The following is a 17,053-nucleotide window of genomic DNA, read 5'->3' on the forward strand; positions in this document are numbered from 1 at the left end:
GAGGGAGAGAGAGTAGAGGAGAGAGAGATGGAGGGAGAGAGAGCAAGAGAAAGAGAGAGAGAGAGAGAAAAAGTAGAAGAGAAAGGGAAGGAGTAGTGGGTGTGGGAGAGGAGGAGAGATGGCGAGGGAACAAGAGAGGCTGAGTAAGCGTACTGCAGGCCCTTGAGTGAAGCAGGCAGGAAGGAAAAAGTTTAGACGCAAGAGCCCAGAATATGATTGAGCTGGTGCCAGGTAGACTGGCGAATGTTGGAGTTTATTTCTGTGTGTGTGCGTGTGTTTGTGTGTGTGTGTGTGTGTGTGTGTGTGTGTGTGTGTGTGTGTGTGTGTGTGTGTGTGTGTGTGTGTGTGTGTGTGTGTGTGCGCGCGCCTGTGTGTGTGTGTGTGTGTGTGTGTGTGTGTGTGTGTGTGTGTGTGTGTGTGTGTGTGTGTGTGTGTGTGTGTGTGTGTGTGTGTGTGTGTGCATTCTGTGCACATTTGTGTGAGTATGTGTGTCAGTAGAAAAATTGGGTCATCTAGATTTGGAATTTCCATGTGTGCTTGTGTTGTGTGTGTGCATATGTCATGTGTGCATGTGTGCATGTGTGTGTGTGTGTGTGTGTGTGTGTGTGTGTGTGTGTGTGTGTGTGTGTGTGTGTGTGTGTGTGTGTGTGTGTGTGTGCATGTGTGTGTGTGTGTGTTGTGTGTTGTGTGTGTGTGTGTGTGTGTGTGTGTGTGTGTGTGTGTGTGTGTGTGTGTGTGTGTGTGTGTGTGTGTGTGTGTGTGTGTGTGAATAATTGTGCTTGTGAATACTTGTGCATGTGATTTTCTGTGTGTGTGCATCCGAATGCCGGTTTGACTTATTGCTAGGGGACCCTCATGAGGTAGTTTGAATCCCACGCCACTCACCCACACCTGGCAACAGCCTTATAAATGTCCAGCTCAACTACCGTTAAACCGCTCCCTCTCACTCCAAATCTCTTCACCAGTGGCTTTTTAAAAGACCCTTCAGGACACCAAACCAAACCAACACCTGACGTGCAGATGAGAAAAGCTAATAAATTCTGTACTCACAAAAAAAACTCTCAGGGTGTGGTGTACTTGTGTAGTGAAAGTTATGGATGCTTTCCATAGTTGGCATGGAAGACCCAGAGGCTTTGAAGTCTCCTTGGGAGAGTACTGTAGTTTGGCCCTCTCCTGTATTGTAAAGGTGCAGATGTATCATGGTGGGGTGTTGTGGACAACTCCAAATGGAACATCTGATGTTCACCAAGTGGAACATCTAAGATGCAAATCGTCTTCAAAAATGGGTAGACATTGTGCATGCATGCACTAATGCCTAAATCTAGACAGATTTCACACTCATTCCCATCATATACAATACAGTAGCAAATGTACCTCCACCTATACATGGGTTCTCAGTGTTTATCAACACGATGTTATGAGGAGGGGCAAGACACTGGCAGCCAACCACGTGAGCTAATATTTTGACCGACAACGTTTTCCAACAAACAGAGGTTGAGTTGTGCGCAGCTAGGTTCGCACAGTCAGGTTATAAACAAAATTTAGAACCCATGTATTCTTTTGTACTGGATATACTGTACCTGGAAAGTGGGAGATTTTTCCCTTTAATAATGCACTAGCAAACATCAGTTAGCCTGCTAAGTCAGACAAGGTCAGCATGGCAAGATAGACTACAGTATGTTCTGCCACTGGGGTTTATCTTGGCCAGGGATGTCAAACTCGGGCCCTTGTGTCCCGCAGGCTCATTTTATTTGGCCAGCGAGATCATTTCAAACGTGTATAGCCTATTGCAGTTGGCCCACATACACCCTTCATACAGTACGCATGACATGACTTGAACATGATATTTGGGGTGTCATAGGAATACAAATGGGCAGAGGCCAATGTGATATCTCTCACTCATGCAACAGAATATGTTTGAGTGTTTGTGTAATTTGCCTTGAGTGTGTGCATGGACAATTTTAGCCCATGTAAAAAAAATACATATTGAGCTTGGCTCGTGACTTCATCCCACATTTAACTTTGGCCCCCTGTTTGGGTTTGACATCCCTGATCTAGGCTACCAGCACTAGCATGGGTACACCCATAGTTCCTGTCACACACAAAATGTTATAGTGTGGGCCAACCGTCCAACAAATACACATTTGAAATGACCACAATGGCTAAGTAAAATTCTACCAAGGGTTATACTGAAGGCTTGCAGGCCAGGGTTTGATATGCATGAACACTATGATGCACATCTGTGTTTGGTTTTTTGCTGCCTCACTTCTTCTCCAGACAGGGCGACGTCTAGTGTTGTTCTCTCCCTTCCCTTCCATTCTCTTCTTTTTTTTTCCTTCTCTCTTTCTCTCCTTTCTCACTACTGTGGCCCGTCCCTCTCCTGCACTGTAGAGTTACAAAACAGCACAGCAGCAGGGTGTAGTGTAGTACAGTGGATCTCCTCAGATGGACCATCTGAGATGCACTATGATATGCACTGTGACCAACTTTGTGTTTCTTTTTGCTGCCTCACTTTTCCAGACAGGGCGACGTCTAGTGTTGTTAACCCCCCCCCCCCCCCCCGCGCTTCTCTTCTCCTCTCCTCTCCTCTCCTTCTCCTCTCTCAGTATTTCCACACACCATGACTTCATGATGCTCGCTGAGGGCCGGCCCACATAGCGTGCGTTTTGGAAACAAAAACACACACTGTAGATGAATCACAGTTCATGGTAGTCTGCAATGCAACGAAGAAGACAGTGTCTGTCGGTGACTGAGAGTCATTTAGATTCAGCTACAAATCATCACGCCTGTTGAGAGCTTATGTAAACAAAACGAACATAAATCACGTGGGTCGATTTTAAACAGAGTGGAATTATGCAGAACACCAAATCCCTAGCTAATCATAACAGCATGGTTTATTACGCATGCATAACAGATTATACATTTTACAATTTCACTTCCATGCACTGTGGAAATGAGCTCATGATACGACATGGCCTACACATTTCTACAAACAGACAGCACAAAGCACTATGAGGCTCACCCATATTTGCCACGCATACGCATGTGTACACAAATAGACAAACAAACAGGCACATACACGCAGACACACGCATACAGTACACAAAGTCACACACACACACACACACACACACACACACACACACACACACACACACACACACACACACACACACACACACACACACACACACACACACACACACACACACACACGCTCTTGGCCCCTAGTACTGTCCAGTTCTTCAACCACAGGAGGAGCAGTACACTGTCATCTCGGGCCAACAGACCAAGCCCACATTTAGCAGGAGAGAATGGAATGGAATGGACATGGCGGAGTACAGCCAAACCTCCTCTTAAACGCAGGAATGGCAGGCTTCGTCCCTTTGGCTTCCCTTTGTCCAGACAATTGTAGTGCGTACCATTCTGACAGTGGAATGCTTTATTACGGCTAAGAATTACTATGAGAGTGCAAGCAACACTACTACACCAAAACATAGTCCTAAGTCCAAAGCAAAACCAAAGATTTCTGTACCCCCATAATGCACACCGTTCCACCAGCGGAACACTGCTAATAATCATTGAACGTTAACTACTACTACTATAGTAGGCCTACTACAGTACCATGCCCTAACACAGGGCCTTCATGACTTTGTCATTGCCATTCTGGGAAAAAGCAAATTGATAACACTGTGTCTTAATGGGTTAAACCTACCCTTTACCTGCCTCTCGGGTGATGCATACATTTCACAACTTGGTCATTGCCATTCTAGTAACAACAAAACTTATATAACAGGGGCATGTCTTCAGGCAACTAACACAAAGACATACAGTAACATGGGAAACAAGTCAGGGAGCAACATCTGTCCAATAAGAGAGAATATACAAAAACACATCACCGAACCAACGGGCAACTATATTGTGAAACCGAGTATGAGTGTGAGAGGCCTCCACTATGCGATCTCTCATAGTCAGACAATGAAGCCTGTGTTTTGGGCTCTGACCCCCTGACTAACCTTGACCACATCTGCAGAACCAATGTAACTCCCTGCACAAACCATCCATTTTATGGAGCCCGGGAAAAATGATTACAACTGTGGTTATCTATTTCATGTACTGTAGTAGCGCACTAGTCTTTATATCAGCGGTGTCACACAGACATAGCGGAGGAGTAAAGGATGTATAACGGATACACAATATACCTAGGCCTATAATACTACAATATCACAACACTATTCAACAAATAAAACAGAAGATCTGCACAATGTTGCTGCTTCCAGTTTATTGTACACAACATTTCAACCAGTCTGGTCTTCGTCAGGTGTAGACAAAGACCAGCTACACCTGATGAAGACCAGACTGGTCGAAACGTTGTATTTGTAACGTTGCATTGTAACTACTGCAAGTCTGCACTAATATGGAGCTCTAGTTCCCTTTCATAGCATAGCCTATTCACTAGCTTGTAGAGAATATAAAAGGCCAAAGACATCAGCTAAGGCTTTGCTGATTTATTGCAAGTCATATCAAGATTGCAACATTGTGTCACGCTATTGTGTACGCCAGATGTTCCTAACGCCACACAGTCTGTTCATGCGCCATTTTACCCATTCATAAAGATTTAACTGACCGAAGACACGTGTTACTCATCGACTATAGCCTTTGCGTTGTTTGCTATTTACTTCATAGGAATGTAAACACAAACATGTGACAGTGGACATCTGGGTAGCCATAAGGTGAGTGAGCAGCATATCGCCTGCCTCAGCTTTCAAGACGTCTTCCCCTCGCCAACTGGCTATTTTTTCCAGTATAAGAATGTGGTGGAACAAGAGAAGAAGAAACTCTTCCTCTCAGAGGGGTCGTCCAAGCAAAGTATTTCTCCGAGCCGGTGCAACATTCCCTGTTTATAAAAGGCCAGAGGAGAGGGGTTGGGCGGGTCGGGGTCGGCGAGCGGGTCGCATCCACATAGAGTAACTGTGTAGAATGATAAATGGTGGGAGAGGATGATATTAAGTAAAAAAAAGATTTAAATACAAACAGAAAAGAGACAGAGAGGGAGGGGCAGGCAGAGGGGAGGAAAGAGAGGAAGGGTCAGAGACTCCGAGTTGCAGACATAGGGCAAGTTTGCATGATGTTTTTGATTCCAAACTGATAATTCAGACTTAGTTGTGTCGAATTTACATCACACATTCATTTCATTCTGAATTGAAGTGTTTACATGGTGTTTTCACAGCTGAATTAAGTTTTCCTCTGAATGAAATTGAGTTCATTCTGAATTAAATGTCTCGTGTAAACGGGGACAAAGTGAAAAAGCGATGAAGCAAGCAAGCAAAAGAGCAGGAGTCTCAGGGGCGGACGAGAGAGAGGGTGGCAGAAAAGCAGACAGTGAAAGTGTAGGAAAAGACTGTATGAAGTTACAAACAGTTTAGGGGAGGGAGAGAACAAGAGAGCGGTAAGATGGGGGGAGAGTGGAGGAGAAGGGAGAGAGAAAAGAAGGTAGAGTGAAGAAGCTGAGGAAGAGAGAGAAAGAAAGAGAGGCATTTTATGTGGAGGAGGTAGAGAAAGAAAGAGAGCGTGTGTAGGAAGTAGAGTGAAGAAGGTGAGACAAAGACAGACAACAGAGGAGAGAGAGCAAGAGAGAGAGAGAGAGAGAGAGAGAGAGAGAGAGAGAGAGAGAGAGAGAGAGAGAGGAGAGGAGAGAGAGAGAGAGAGAGAGAGAGAGAGAGAGAGAGAGAGAGAGAGAGAGAGAGAATGGGCGGTGGGCAAGAGCATCTGGCCATAATAAAAGTGGTGTCGGGGGAAGCCTTTTGAAGAGCAGCAGCCACATCTGGTTTTGACATGTACCCCTTCCCCTCCCACTCTCTCTCTCTCTCTCTCTCTCTTTCTCTCTCTCTCTCTCTCCCTCTTGCACTCTCTCCCCCCCTCTCTCTCTACTGACATGAGGACTGTGTTTGGGAATGGGGTGGGGCTGGGTTGGGTGGGGTTGGGTTCCCTGCTCCGGAGAGCAGACCAAACAGTAGGATCGCACTGTAGGAGGCCAAGTCTGCACTCTGGCCCAAACTTTTTCCTAGTTTATGTATCCATAAAAATAAAGCATATGCCAGTACAGTTGAGTTCAGTTCAAAATTAATGGATATTCACATGACTGAAGCCAATGGGTGGATTGTGTAAATAATAAAAACTGTATATCATGTTTGTGTATTGTGTGTCTGATTTTTTTTCCCTTTGTGCACTATTTATTCGATTATTTCTCTATTATACGTCCTATTATACTAAATATAATGATCTCAGTTGTGGTGATCTGTGTGAATGCGACAGTGGAAAAGGAGGAGTGTGGTCAGCTGGCTAATATAATCAGGCGTACAGTAATAAGAAGAGGAACGTTTTATGTTTCACAATTCGCTTAGTTATAAGTTCTCATACCACAAATGATTCTGTGGTTTGCTTTTGTCATTGTGGTTTCAATTCATTCATGGTTCCTTGAGGGATTGTTATGTTAGGCACTGTGTTAAGTTTTAGGCCTACTTGCTACACTAAAAAAATGTTTTGCCAAAGCAAGTTTACTTGTGTAATGCATTATACACATGGGTTGTGAAATGTGGTAAACAAAAATAAAATTAAAGAACAACTGATTTGTCAGCAGGTGTTTTCTGTTGTTAATATTACAAGAGCCAACTTTTGTAGACCATGGCAGGCCCCTGTGTTGTTAAGACACTTAGCTTGCAATTTTTGCTTATGTTGGAACACAGCCAAGTGCTGTGTGTGCGGTCCAAGTATTCTGGTTGTGCGCAATTTTTACAATACCCCCTACATACCCGTACATGTACTCTCCCTTAGGTATACTGTATATGAGAGGCCTGGCTTTTATCCTACTTCATTGACACAGGTCAGGAGTCACACCCAGTGAATCCACCATGGGGAAACAAAAGGGTCAGCTGTCCTGGGCCCAGGAGAAGATGGGCCCCAGAATTGGGCTCTCATTACATCAAATGTTTTGGATGGGGGCCCCTTTCAAACGACTTTATCCTGAGACCCGCCAAAGCTGTCAGCGACCCTGGTCATACCAACGATCCCATGGTAGTGTCAGGAGGACTGGAAGCCAATCATTGCTATTGGCCTCTGAACTAGAGGAAAGATTTTGAAAGTAATAAATACAACTGTGGTTATGGCAAGAGCTTCAGAGAGTACAAACAAACAATATGTGTGGAGGCTGAAATAGGCCAAGAGGGAATTCTAAAAAATCCTGACACAACATGGGCTTTCCAGAAACGGGCAGGGGAGGAGTGCTCATGTAGCCTAGATCCAAACAGCCTCAGCCTCTTCTAAAACAAACTGTGTCTTTGAAGAAGAAGAAGAAGAAGAAGAAGAAGAAGAAGAAGAAGAAGAAGAAGAAGAAGAAGAAGAAGAAGAAGAAGAAGAGACTATAGACTTAACCATAGTATAGCCTACATTCACTTTTACATTTAGGAAATCTGAAAAGGAGCAGAATTCAATGCCACAGTGCCTATTCTCATTTCTCCGTGGCCATATATATGGAAAGAGTGTATCGGATTTGGACAAAAGCATACCGGATTTGGACACAATTTTGTCCTATCGCACTAAATAAAATCTGTGACAGACCGACACATGGACTGACCGACACACTTACAGATGGAGAGCAGTATGCCTCTAGCACCTTCGGTATGCCAAGGCATAAATAGGCTCACTGAGTTCTCTAAGTGAGTCCAATTTGATCGCTAAACTCGAATTATGGACAGGATATAGGGTATAACCAGCCGAGGGGGAAGAAAGGGGACACTGATACTGCATATCATTCCTCAGGCACACGGCAGAAAACACTGCCATGACCTGCACTGTATTCAAACCAGAATTTCTGAAGCCACGTGGCAGGCCTAACTGCTAGACATACAACAGGTCAACCACTAAAGGTATCTTTTAACTGTAAATTAGACTTTTAAAATTAAAACTAACTTAGCTGCAACACTATCCATATCAGCGTTAGCCCTCATCTTGTCCATCTAGCCTCTGAGTACTGTCTGCTTGCCTGGTTCACACCAGAGCATATCACAAGTAAAATACCGTCTGCAGACCACCTGCTGAATTACAATTCCCAAGGTCTCTTTATTAGCCGTTACGAATTTATCATTTGGTGTATACATGTAACCCATAGCCAACCGCGTCAGTTGTTTACTTCCATTTATTGAGTAATACACATTTTCATCTTTCCACCCCTCCCTGCTCTGGGATTGGCTCCCAGGGCTTCGGGATGAGTATGCTGTCTTTCTGATCGGAATGATTGTGCAAAGCAGCATGGGATTTCCCAGGCTACCTGTCTGCTTTTCTGGCTCTGGTAGTGCAGAGTTCAGATGATGGAGGGAAGCTGTCTCCTCCCCTGCCTACAGTATAGCAACTCACATATAGACGACAATTTGTGTAGCACCTCTGTAATCCACATTTCATCAGACAACATTCAACATTAGGACTAAATGAACCCATTAACAAAGGGGTCAAAATTGAGTCATGAAGAAGCAGGTGTAATACCAGGTGGGACTGCCACTTTAGTTAGATATTAAGTCCTAGAAACACCTGTGCCTACTCATTTTCTGTCAACAAAGACATAAGCGAAATCCTAAGCAGCACTAAGTGATCAAACACAGACCAAATAATTGGTATGCAGGCACAGCAGTCCATTGCAAAGTCAACAGGCCACATTTCTGCAGTACCCAATCTAATCTCCATTTCCACTCAAGCTGGGTACGCTTAATGCAAACCAAACATTTACTCAAACCCAACGGGCCTCGCTGAGTAAAAAAGACAATGCAAAACAGCTTTGTTGCTGATCATCAAGAAGCACAGGAACATCTCCATATACTCCCCCCTGGCTCAATATGCTCTAGTCTACTGAATTCAAATGTGCCTTGATCCCTCCTCTTCCTTCCTCCTTGTTGTCACTTATGGCAAAGTCCCACTTCCATTTCCCCTGATCGTACGTTCAATCATTAATTCATTCAGTCTTTGAGCTGCCACGTCAGCTGATTAATAACAACCGTGTGTACCAAATCTTGGCCTGACTAACACACACTCATAACCTGAGGAAACATGAAAAACAAATACAGGAAGTAGAGTGATTTTCCCCGACGGTCGGCCCGGTCTGGTCTCCACAAGGCCTGCATTACCCACACAGCTACCTCATAAGGCTCTCCAGGTCTTCACCCTCACCCCGGGCAGCACTGGCCAGACTTCTCCAAACACAGTCTGCTATAGTTACAGTTCTGCTTGGAATAATTAAGGTCTCTACTGGGGCCAATGGGGGAAGGGAATAAAGAAAGAAAGAAAATGAAAGGAAAGGAAAGAATGAGTTTTTCCCTCCCCATTCAATACTCTTGCTCACCAATTGCCGTCCTCTGTTACACGGAATGGGGCCCCCAGGTTTGTGCGAGAGTACAAAAGGAATAGGCCTGATCAGTGGCGGAACAAGTGCACACAGGGCCTCAGGGCAAACCACTGATAGGGTCCCCCATACCAGGCTGCCTTGGGGCCCTGTGTGCACTTGTCATAACAACCCCCACCCCCCCAAAAAAAGCCCCACCAGTCAATATGGGAAGGCCCTGGGCCCAGGGGCAAATGCCCTGCTTGCCTCCCTATAGGTCTGCCTCTGACAGTGATGAAGAATGAGGGAAAGAATGACTGGCCTGTTTCCACCATTTCACCGCATCACAGCAGCTTGGCAAGGCCCCTGTGGAGGTACCCGTGTCTGGGGTGGGAGCAGGTCTGGTCTGGTAATCTGGCATACAGTACAGGGCATTTTGCAGCGTACCAACAGTCCTTGGGGTCCGATGCTGTTGGATTTGTTGCATAGTCTTCAGAGACAAGTCCACAATTCAGAGAAGGCTTCTGCTTAAAATGCCTGGATCTTTTTCTTGATCCCAGCCCAGGCCTGGGTTGGGAGCCCCCCAAAGTCTGGTTGAGAGACTTCTTAGTATTGCGAGCAGATTGCTTTCCCTCGCAGCATTCACTCGAAAAAGTGCATACGCAAAAAGGCACTCGGCTATTGGTTGCAGGCTTTGTTGCTCCTGACTACTCTTGTCACAGCATTAGATGGCGTATCTGGGTCACTGTGTCTACTGCTGACGTTCTTCATTCATGGAGGCAACATATAGGAAATCTTACACCAAAAGCAAAAGCACTGATCCGGTATATAGAAAATACAGCGATCCACACTAGTAGGCCTACTTGGATACACCCTTAAACCAACTGAATGACACGACAATGGCGATTTTGTTGAAAGTTGAAACCTTCTTTTTTGAATATCTTTTGAAGATATTCAAGGCACTCTTTGTCTTGTGTTAAAAAGCTTTTAATTAAACTGAGATAGTGCATAGCAGAACACATTGCCAAAATTGCCAACATGTATTGGCCTGCAGTGGCCTTCATCTGGGCTTTGAGCGATTTAGTTGATTGACAAAGATTGTAAGAAGTGTTCTGAAAGGGCACTGGACATCATACCTTTTACAGTAACACATGAATATAACAGAAATTAATATCTCAGACTTTGTTTAATCCAAGCTAATATGGGGAAAGCCTTCAGAAATAGCTGAAAAGGGGTGGGGTTGGGTTGGGGGAACTGGAGTAATACAGGCAATAGGGGCACACATGCATCTACTTATCTTCTGTGTTTTTTTTCCCCTTCCTTCAAGCATGTCTAGTGTGGTCACCTTACATTGGGCTCAGCACTGGACAGAGGCTGATTGTGGGAGTGAGGTGTGGTGACGGAGGAGGAAGGGAGGGAATGGTGGTGGAGGTGGAGGGTGATGGAGTTGGTGGAGGAGATGGGGAGTGGTGTGTGGAGGGATGGAGGTCTGGAAGGGTGAAGGAGTTCAGGTTAGGAGAGCGAGCAAGCGAGTGTGGCTGTTGTTTTCTCTGCAGGCCCCTTGGGCCACATGACGAGAAAATAGAGAGAGGGAAAGAGGGAGTGAAGGAAAATACAGGAAGAGAGAGAGAGAGAGGGGAGGGCGGGGGGGTCAGTTTAAAAAGCATGTGAGAAAATTCAGAACAAGATGGAGATAGAAAAGGGGTGAATAATAATGTATGTATGTGTGTGTGTGTGTGTGTGTGTGTGTGTGTGTGTGTGTGTGTGTGTGTGTGTGTGTGTGTGTGTGTGTGTGTGTGTGTGTGTGTGTGTGTGTGTGTGTGTGTGTAACAGAAAGAGAGAAAGAGAGAGAGAGAGAGAGAGAGAGAGAGAGAGAGAGAGAGAGAGAGAGAGAGAGAGAGAGAGAGAGAGAGAGAGAGACTGAAGGGGAGAAAGTAACAAGAGAGACAAAGATATCGATAGAGGGACACTCAGTAACAGACAGTTGTGAGGGACAAAGAGAAAGTTAGTCTTTGTCAGAGACACCTGCTGAGGAAATGAGGTATTGACTTTGTGAGGACAAAACCCTCGCCTCTGGACTGGATGGAGCATGGCTCAAATTGCTCAGTAGAGAATACCAAAGGCCCTGGGCACAGCCGGCCCACCGTGTTTCCCTCTCACTGTGACGTCAGTGTAGCAGAGAACCTGTGTTACTAAATACCTGAGCAGCGCATCACTAGCATACTATTAGGCTACTAGAGTTGGCCCCAGAAATTAAGGAGGCCACAATGACAACAAATGCCTCCCACCTTGACTAGGTCCCTGAAAGTTGGAAACCTGTTTTTTGTTAAACAAAGAAAAAAACACACCAGTCCGTCCCAAAAATGGGTGCTGGACTAGCAAAGTCATATAATAGCAAAACATAAAGTCCACAACACCAAGCTCCCTGTTCTCTTATTTAACATGTAACATTTAAACATGTTTTATTGTGCGTGTCATTTTTGCACATAGCCTTTCCAATGATGGCAGTCACACGTCTCTGATGCCAGCTGACCACAAACCCCATCCTTAAAAAACCCTTTGCGCACAGCCTCTGTTACAACATCATTGTCACCAAAATTGTAATGACCAAGTCTTAATCTCTGACTACTAAAGTCTCTTAGTCATGTCATAGCAAAGTTGCTAGGGTGTAGTTACTACTAGTTACTACCTAACTAGTTACTAGTAGTTACTACCTAACAGATGTCGTGTGGGGAACACTGCCTACAGTACAACTTTGCAGAGAGGAGTACCTGAACACCACATACAGTACGTTCAACAGAAGCAAAGCAGAGTGAGCAGAGTTAGAAACTATTCCTTGGGACAGTGAAGTTGATCCCTCCCCTGCAGGGCAGAGAACTGCCCATATCGAAGCTGCTGCTACTGTAGACAAAGGATGGGGAACACCTACACCTGCCTTTTTTGTTTCTCTGTCTCTGTCTCTCTCCCCTCTATGTATGTCTCTTGTTCGCTACTCACTCTCTTCATCCAACCTTTCACTTGACAAACACATCACATCCCTATGTCACTCTCATGCTTCTGTTCCCTTCAGTCCCTCCCTCTCTCCCTTTCTTCCCACTTCACTCACTCTCTTTTCACACAAAATGCTCCAGTTTCCAGTACATCCAGATCTTTCCGCTCTCTCATTCCCAGTGACAAAATAGTTACAGGGGGAGAGGAGAGGACAGGAGAGGAGAGGAGAGGAGAGGAAAGGAGAGGAGGATAGAGGAGAGGAGAGGAAAGGAGAGGAGGATAGAGGAGAGGAGAGGAGAGGAGAGGAGAGGAGAGGAGAGGAGAGGAGAGGAGAGGAGAGGAGAGGAGAGGAGAAGAAGGGTCTCACTGAGAATGGTTCCCAGCTATTCTTAGCCTGGCGGTAATCTTTGGGGATGCGATATGTCATTAGGACATTATGAGAACCTAATCCACTCACTGCCAGAGGAGATGGCGCATGACAAGAGATGCATGTCAGCCTGAGTGACTGAGGGGTGCGGTGGCTGCAGATGTGGGTTGGGTGTGATAGAGCTGCAGGAGCATGTAGGCTTAGTGTTGTAAAGGTTGTACTGGGAAAATGGAAATTATGGTTGCGGTTTTATGTGACTCTCACATGACGTCACTCAGTGGCATAAGATAGAGTAGAGCTATTGCTTTATTTAGTTTGGTTTCTGTGATCCACGAAGAGGAAGTTACTCTCTTTGCCTGACAACATTTGCCTAAACAACAGGATATGGACTTAAAAGTCAGACAACTTTGCATCTTTGGTAACATTCCAACGCTACATCTGATCTCAACAGATCACATTAATTAACACGCGAATCAATGGCAATATCTAGTTACTGTAATGCTATAGCACTGTAAGTGTGATGATTGATGAATCCCTGAAGATGAATAAAACACACCAAAAGGCTGGTAACTTCTCCGCAATCCTGAAATAGCACCATCCATCTTGTTTTTCACAGATTACAGGCTCATTGTTCATACGTCAAAGATTTAGGTGGAGGAAGTGGAGCGAGTTAACTTGGAGAAAAAGAGGGGAGCCACTGAAATTGTCCCTAGCCAAAAACGGGGGACGATGCATGGAATGAAAAAGAAACGATGAAGAAAAGGTGCCACTTCTGTATGCCAATCACTTTGGGCTGGGCGATATGGCTCCAGAGACAGAAGGCCTACTATATTGTGAGGATGATAGAGAAGTGTCTGTCATGCCCTTTCTCCTCTATTGTTTTTTTATTGTGACAAACTAATTGTATCCACTATTACAGCTAATATATCATTTAATGAAATGTTGTGTTGTCATTATGCACACACTATCTTTATATAACTGAAAAAAATCTTAAAGGTACACTGTGAAGGAAATGGTCAAAAAGGGTACCGCAACTATGCTGCGAATTGAAACTGGGCTGCCTATTGCCAAATTTGATCTTTTCATGAAACTTCACGAAGTAATAAACTAATATTTTCTAGTATGGCCCTAGTACAGTCATTTTTGCAGCTAAAAATGGCTATTTCTGGAAATTCAAAATGGCAGACCATGGAGAAGATCCCCCTTTTCATGGAAGAAAAGTGCATTTTTTTCAGTCATAATGAACACTTAGAATTTGATGGTGGTGGTAAGTATTCATGAAAAAGGTAACATTAGTGAATGGGCAGCATGAATTCTGGAAATAAACAACTAAAAATCTCACACAGTGTCCCTTTAAAGAAACATGGTTTTTCAACAACACTGATTTACGCAACGGGTATTTCCTATGTGTGACAATTGAAAATAAAGAAAATAACTGGAAACATACGTAATTGTGCTATATCGCGATATACTTTATCGTTATTGTGATATAAAGCAATGGATATTGTGATGTGTTTTTTTCCATATCTCACAACATACAGGGTTAATACCTTTTCCCATCAGCAGTGTGACCCAGATAGCACAAAGGCCAAGAGGCTTTGTTGAGCATTCAGAACATTTCTTCTCGAGTTTCACCAAAACCATCCCTGGTATTATATTTTTTCCCGCTTGGTCTACATGTACTGTATGTCTACAGGGGATGGATTTGGAGAGGGATTGTGTAACCTTGTGGCATCTCAGGACATGGGTATTTACTTACATACGCATCAAAACAACCTTCAAAGAAGTGAAGCCCATCAAAACAACCCTCACTGAAGTGTATTGGTCCAAACAGTCGGAGCGTAATAAGGTCATGATCAAACTGGTTAGGCACATTGGCTAGATGTTCAGGAAGAAGTTCAGGTACACAATGCACCATGCCACAATCACAGACATTTCAGACATTCATGGATGTCTAGAATATCACCTAGAGGTTTCAAAATTCAATAATTCTTTATTACATGTCAGTGAGAGTAAAATTCTTTGTACTTTGTCTCCTCAAAAGATAAATGAAAGGTGTGTGTGTGTGTGTGTGTGTGTGTGTGTGTGTGTGTGTGTGTGTGTGTGTGTGTGTGTGTGTGTGTGTGTGTGTGTGTGTGTGTATGTGTGTGTGTGTGTGTGTGTGTGTGTGTGTGTGTGTGTGTCTGTGTGTGTGTGTGTCGGGGTGGGGGGGGTTTGTTTTTCTTCAGCATGCATTCAATATCAGTAGAACATGTTGATTTACTGATTTCACTGGTTTACTGTCAGCCAAGATGTTTGTTCCAAGTCACAAATTATGTTGGATGATTCTGTTGTAACATTAAGAGTGACGCTATAGTTGATGCTACTTAATTGCTACCTTAGTATTTCTCACTAGCCTATTTCAGATTCTTCCTTCATCTCAGTGTGAACGACATAGATTCTGCCACTGAAAAGAGAAGCCTAGCCTACATGTAGGCCTAAACATTTAATCTATAGCCTACCACGGAAACAAAAATAGTCCATCCAGTGAGGGATTCTGAGACTATATGATGGAGATGGTAGTGGGAAAATTAACAATCAGATGAAAATACTGCACGGCCTACATGTAATGAAAAAGAAACTGCTTTAAGACACTTATTGGGGCAACATGTTTCTCATGAGACATGTTCATGTAGGTTAATGTGTCCTAGGCTACGTCACTCAGATTGAACTGAGGCAACATTGATTTTGTGGGCTGAAAATCACACTCAAGACAAGACAAATAAAGAAAGGGAGAAATTTGGAAAGAAAGACAGGAAGAAAGAAAGAAAGAAAGAAAGAAAGAAAGAAAGAAAGAAAGAAAGAAAGAAAGAAAGAAAGAAAAGCCTGTGACCTTCTATCTTCAGTCTACAACGGTTTCCCAAGGCAATCTGTTGCGTTCGCCCTCAGGCGCCCCTTTCACGCATGCAATCATTGACTTATCCATCACGTTTGACAGGTCCCACTCGTTTTCTCCATTATTTTGACCAATTTGCAATTACTTTGACGTTATAACCGCGCAATCTTCAGTTGGGTTTATATCCTGGCTTTAGGAGACTGCATTCAAGAAAAGAAGGATACACTAATATCGAGTCCCTTGTTTCATTCAAATGTGCTATTTGTTATGAAGACAATGCGCCCTATAACGGGCAGCGCGATGCCACATGTTGTTTCGACCGTGCAGTTTCTCGGTCACTTTGCGCATCATTCTGCAACTTTGACCACGTTGCCAAATGAACAGTGGTGGATCTCAAACAAGCGATACCTTTGGAACAGGGGGGTCAACTCACGTAATTTAATTTTCCTGTGATCGAGCAGCCGGGAAGCTTTCTGCAGGGAGTCCAGTCGTAGTTGAAGTCTCCCAGCCCTGTACACCAGCGAAGCTGCCTCGGTCTGAATCTCCGCAAATATACAGGTAGCGTGTTGGGATAGATCGGAGAGCTGAAAGAGAATGCTCGTAAAAGCCTGACAGTTTACATCCTCCAGCGATGTAAAACTTGGCGGGTTTAAAACTGTGCTGTTTTCCACTGTCCCATCATCATGGCAAGAACGTTCCGCGGCGAAAGTCTCTCCGTTAAACCTGCACAGACGCTGGGGATTCACGGTCCGTTTATGAAAAGGCATTGTTTAAAAACTAGAATTTAGTTTAACATTTATAAAAGATGAAAAACACGCGTGTCTATTTCATGCTGCAACATTGTAGGCCTATCTCGTCAACCCAGAGAGGGTTCCTTGGGATCCCTGTTTACTCGAAGGATGCTGCATGCAGGTCCGCGAAGAGTTCCAGTCCTTCCCCCCATTTTTTGAATAAAAGGTCCAATACTTGAACTTTTCAGAAGGGGGCGAGGAGTGCATGCAAAACCCGGACAGAGTCCCAACCATCCCTGTGGATCTGGATTATGTTTACCCTGAACGCTGCCTGCTGGTGGTGAACAGGCTACATTGCATGATGGAGGTGAAAATACTTTGTTCTCTGGTACTTTTTTGGCGCACACTGTAGCCAATTAAATACAAGAGTTGTGTTTGTTTTTAACCGTACACCATTGGCTGTCAGAAGTGAAACAACGATGTCAGGTAAAATCACTGTAAGCTATCTCTGTTGGCCTATCAGAACAACATTGTCAGTATTATATAGCTTGGTTAATTTCCCGGGTCGTTAGGCCTACACGTTTTCAATTTATAGGCCTAACTTCAGCGAGAAGGAGATCAAACCAGCTCAATTCTAACTGTTTTAGAACAATATAACAACTTCTGCAAAACATTGTAGCTGGTAAGTTGCCATTGCCACTGGAATGTCTGTGTGATTTTTT

At 44.2% G+C, this 17,053-nt stretch overlaps 1 protein-coding gene across 2 annotated transcripts in view; it reads right to left on the reverse strand.

Moving 5' to 3' along the window:
- nhsl1a (NHS-like 1a) overlaps nt 1-16,529 on the reverse strand; it is a 105,811-nt gene extending 89,282 nt beyond the window's left edge. For both annotated transcript variants that reach the window (XM_063184609.1, XM_063184608.1), the window contains exon 1: nt 16,034-16,529. In XM_063184609.1, the coding sequence (XP_063040679.1) occupies nt 16,034-16,367 (334 nt within the window). In that variant the 5' untranslated portion in view covers nt 16,368-16,529. The remainder of the gene's footprint in view (nt 1-16,033) is intronic.
- Between the last annotated feature and the right edge of the window lie 524 nt (nt 16,530-17,053).

This window comes from Engraulis encrasicolus, chromosome 19, assembly GCF_034702125.1.
Source record: "Engraulis encrasicolus isolate BLACKSEA-1 chromosome 19, IST_EnEncr_1.0, whole genome shotgun sequence".
In the NCBI taxonomy this organism is placed as follows: domain Eukaryota; kingdom Metazoa; phylum Chordata; class Actinopteri; order Clupeiformes; family Engraulidae; genus Engraulis; species Engraulis encrasicolus.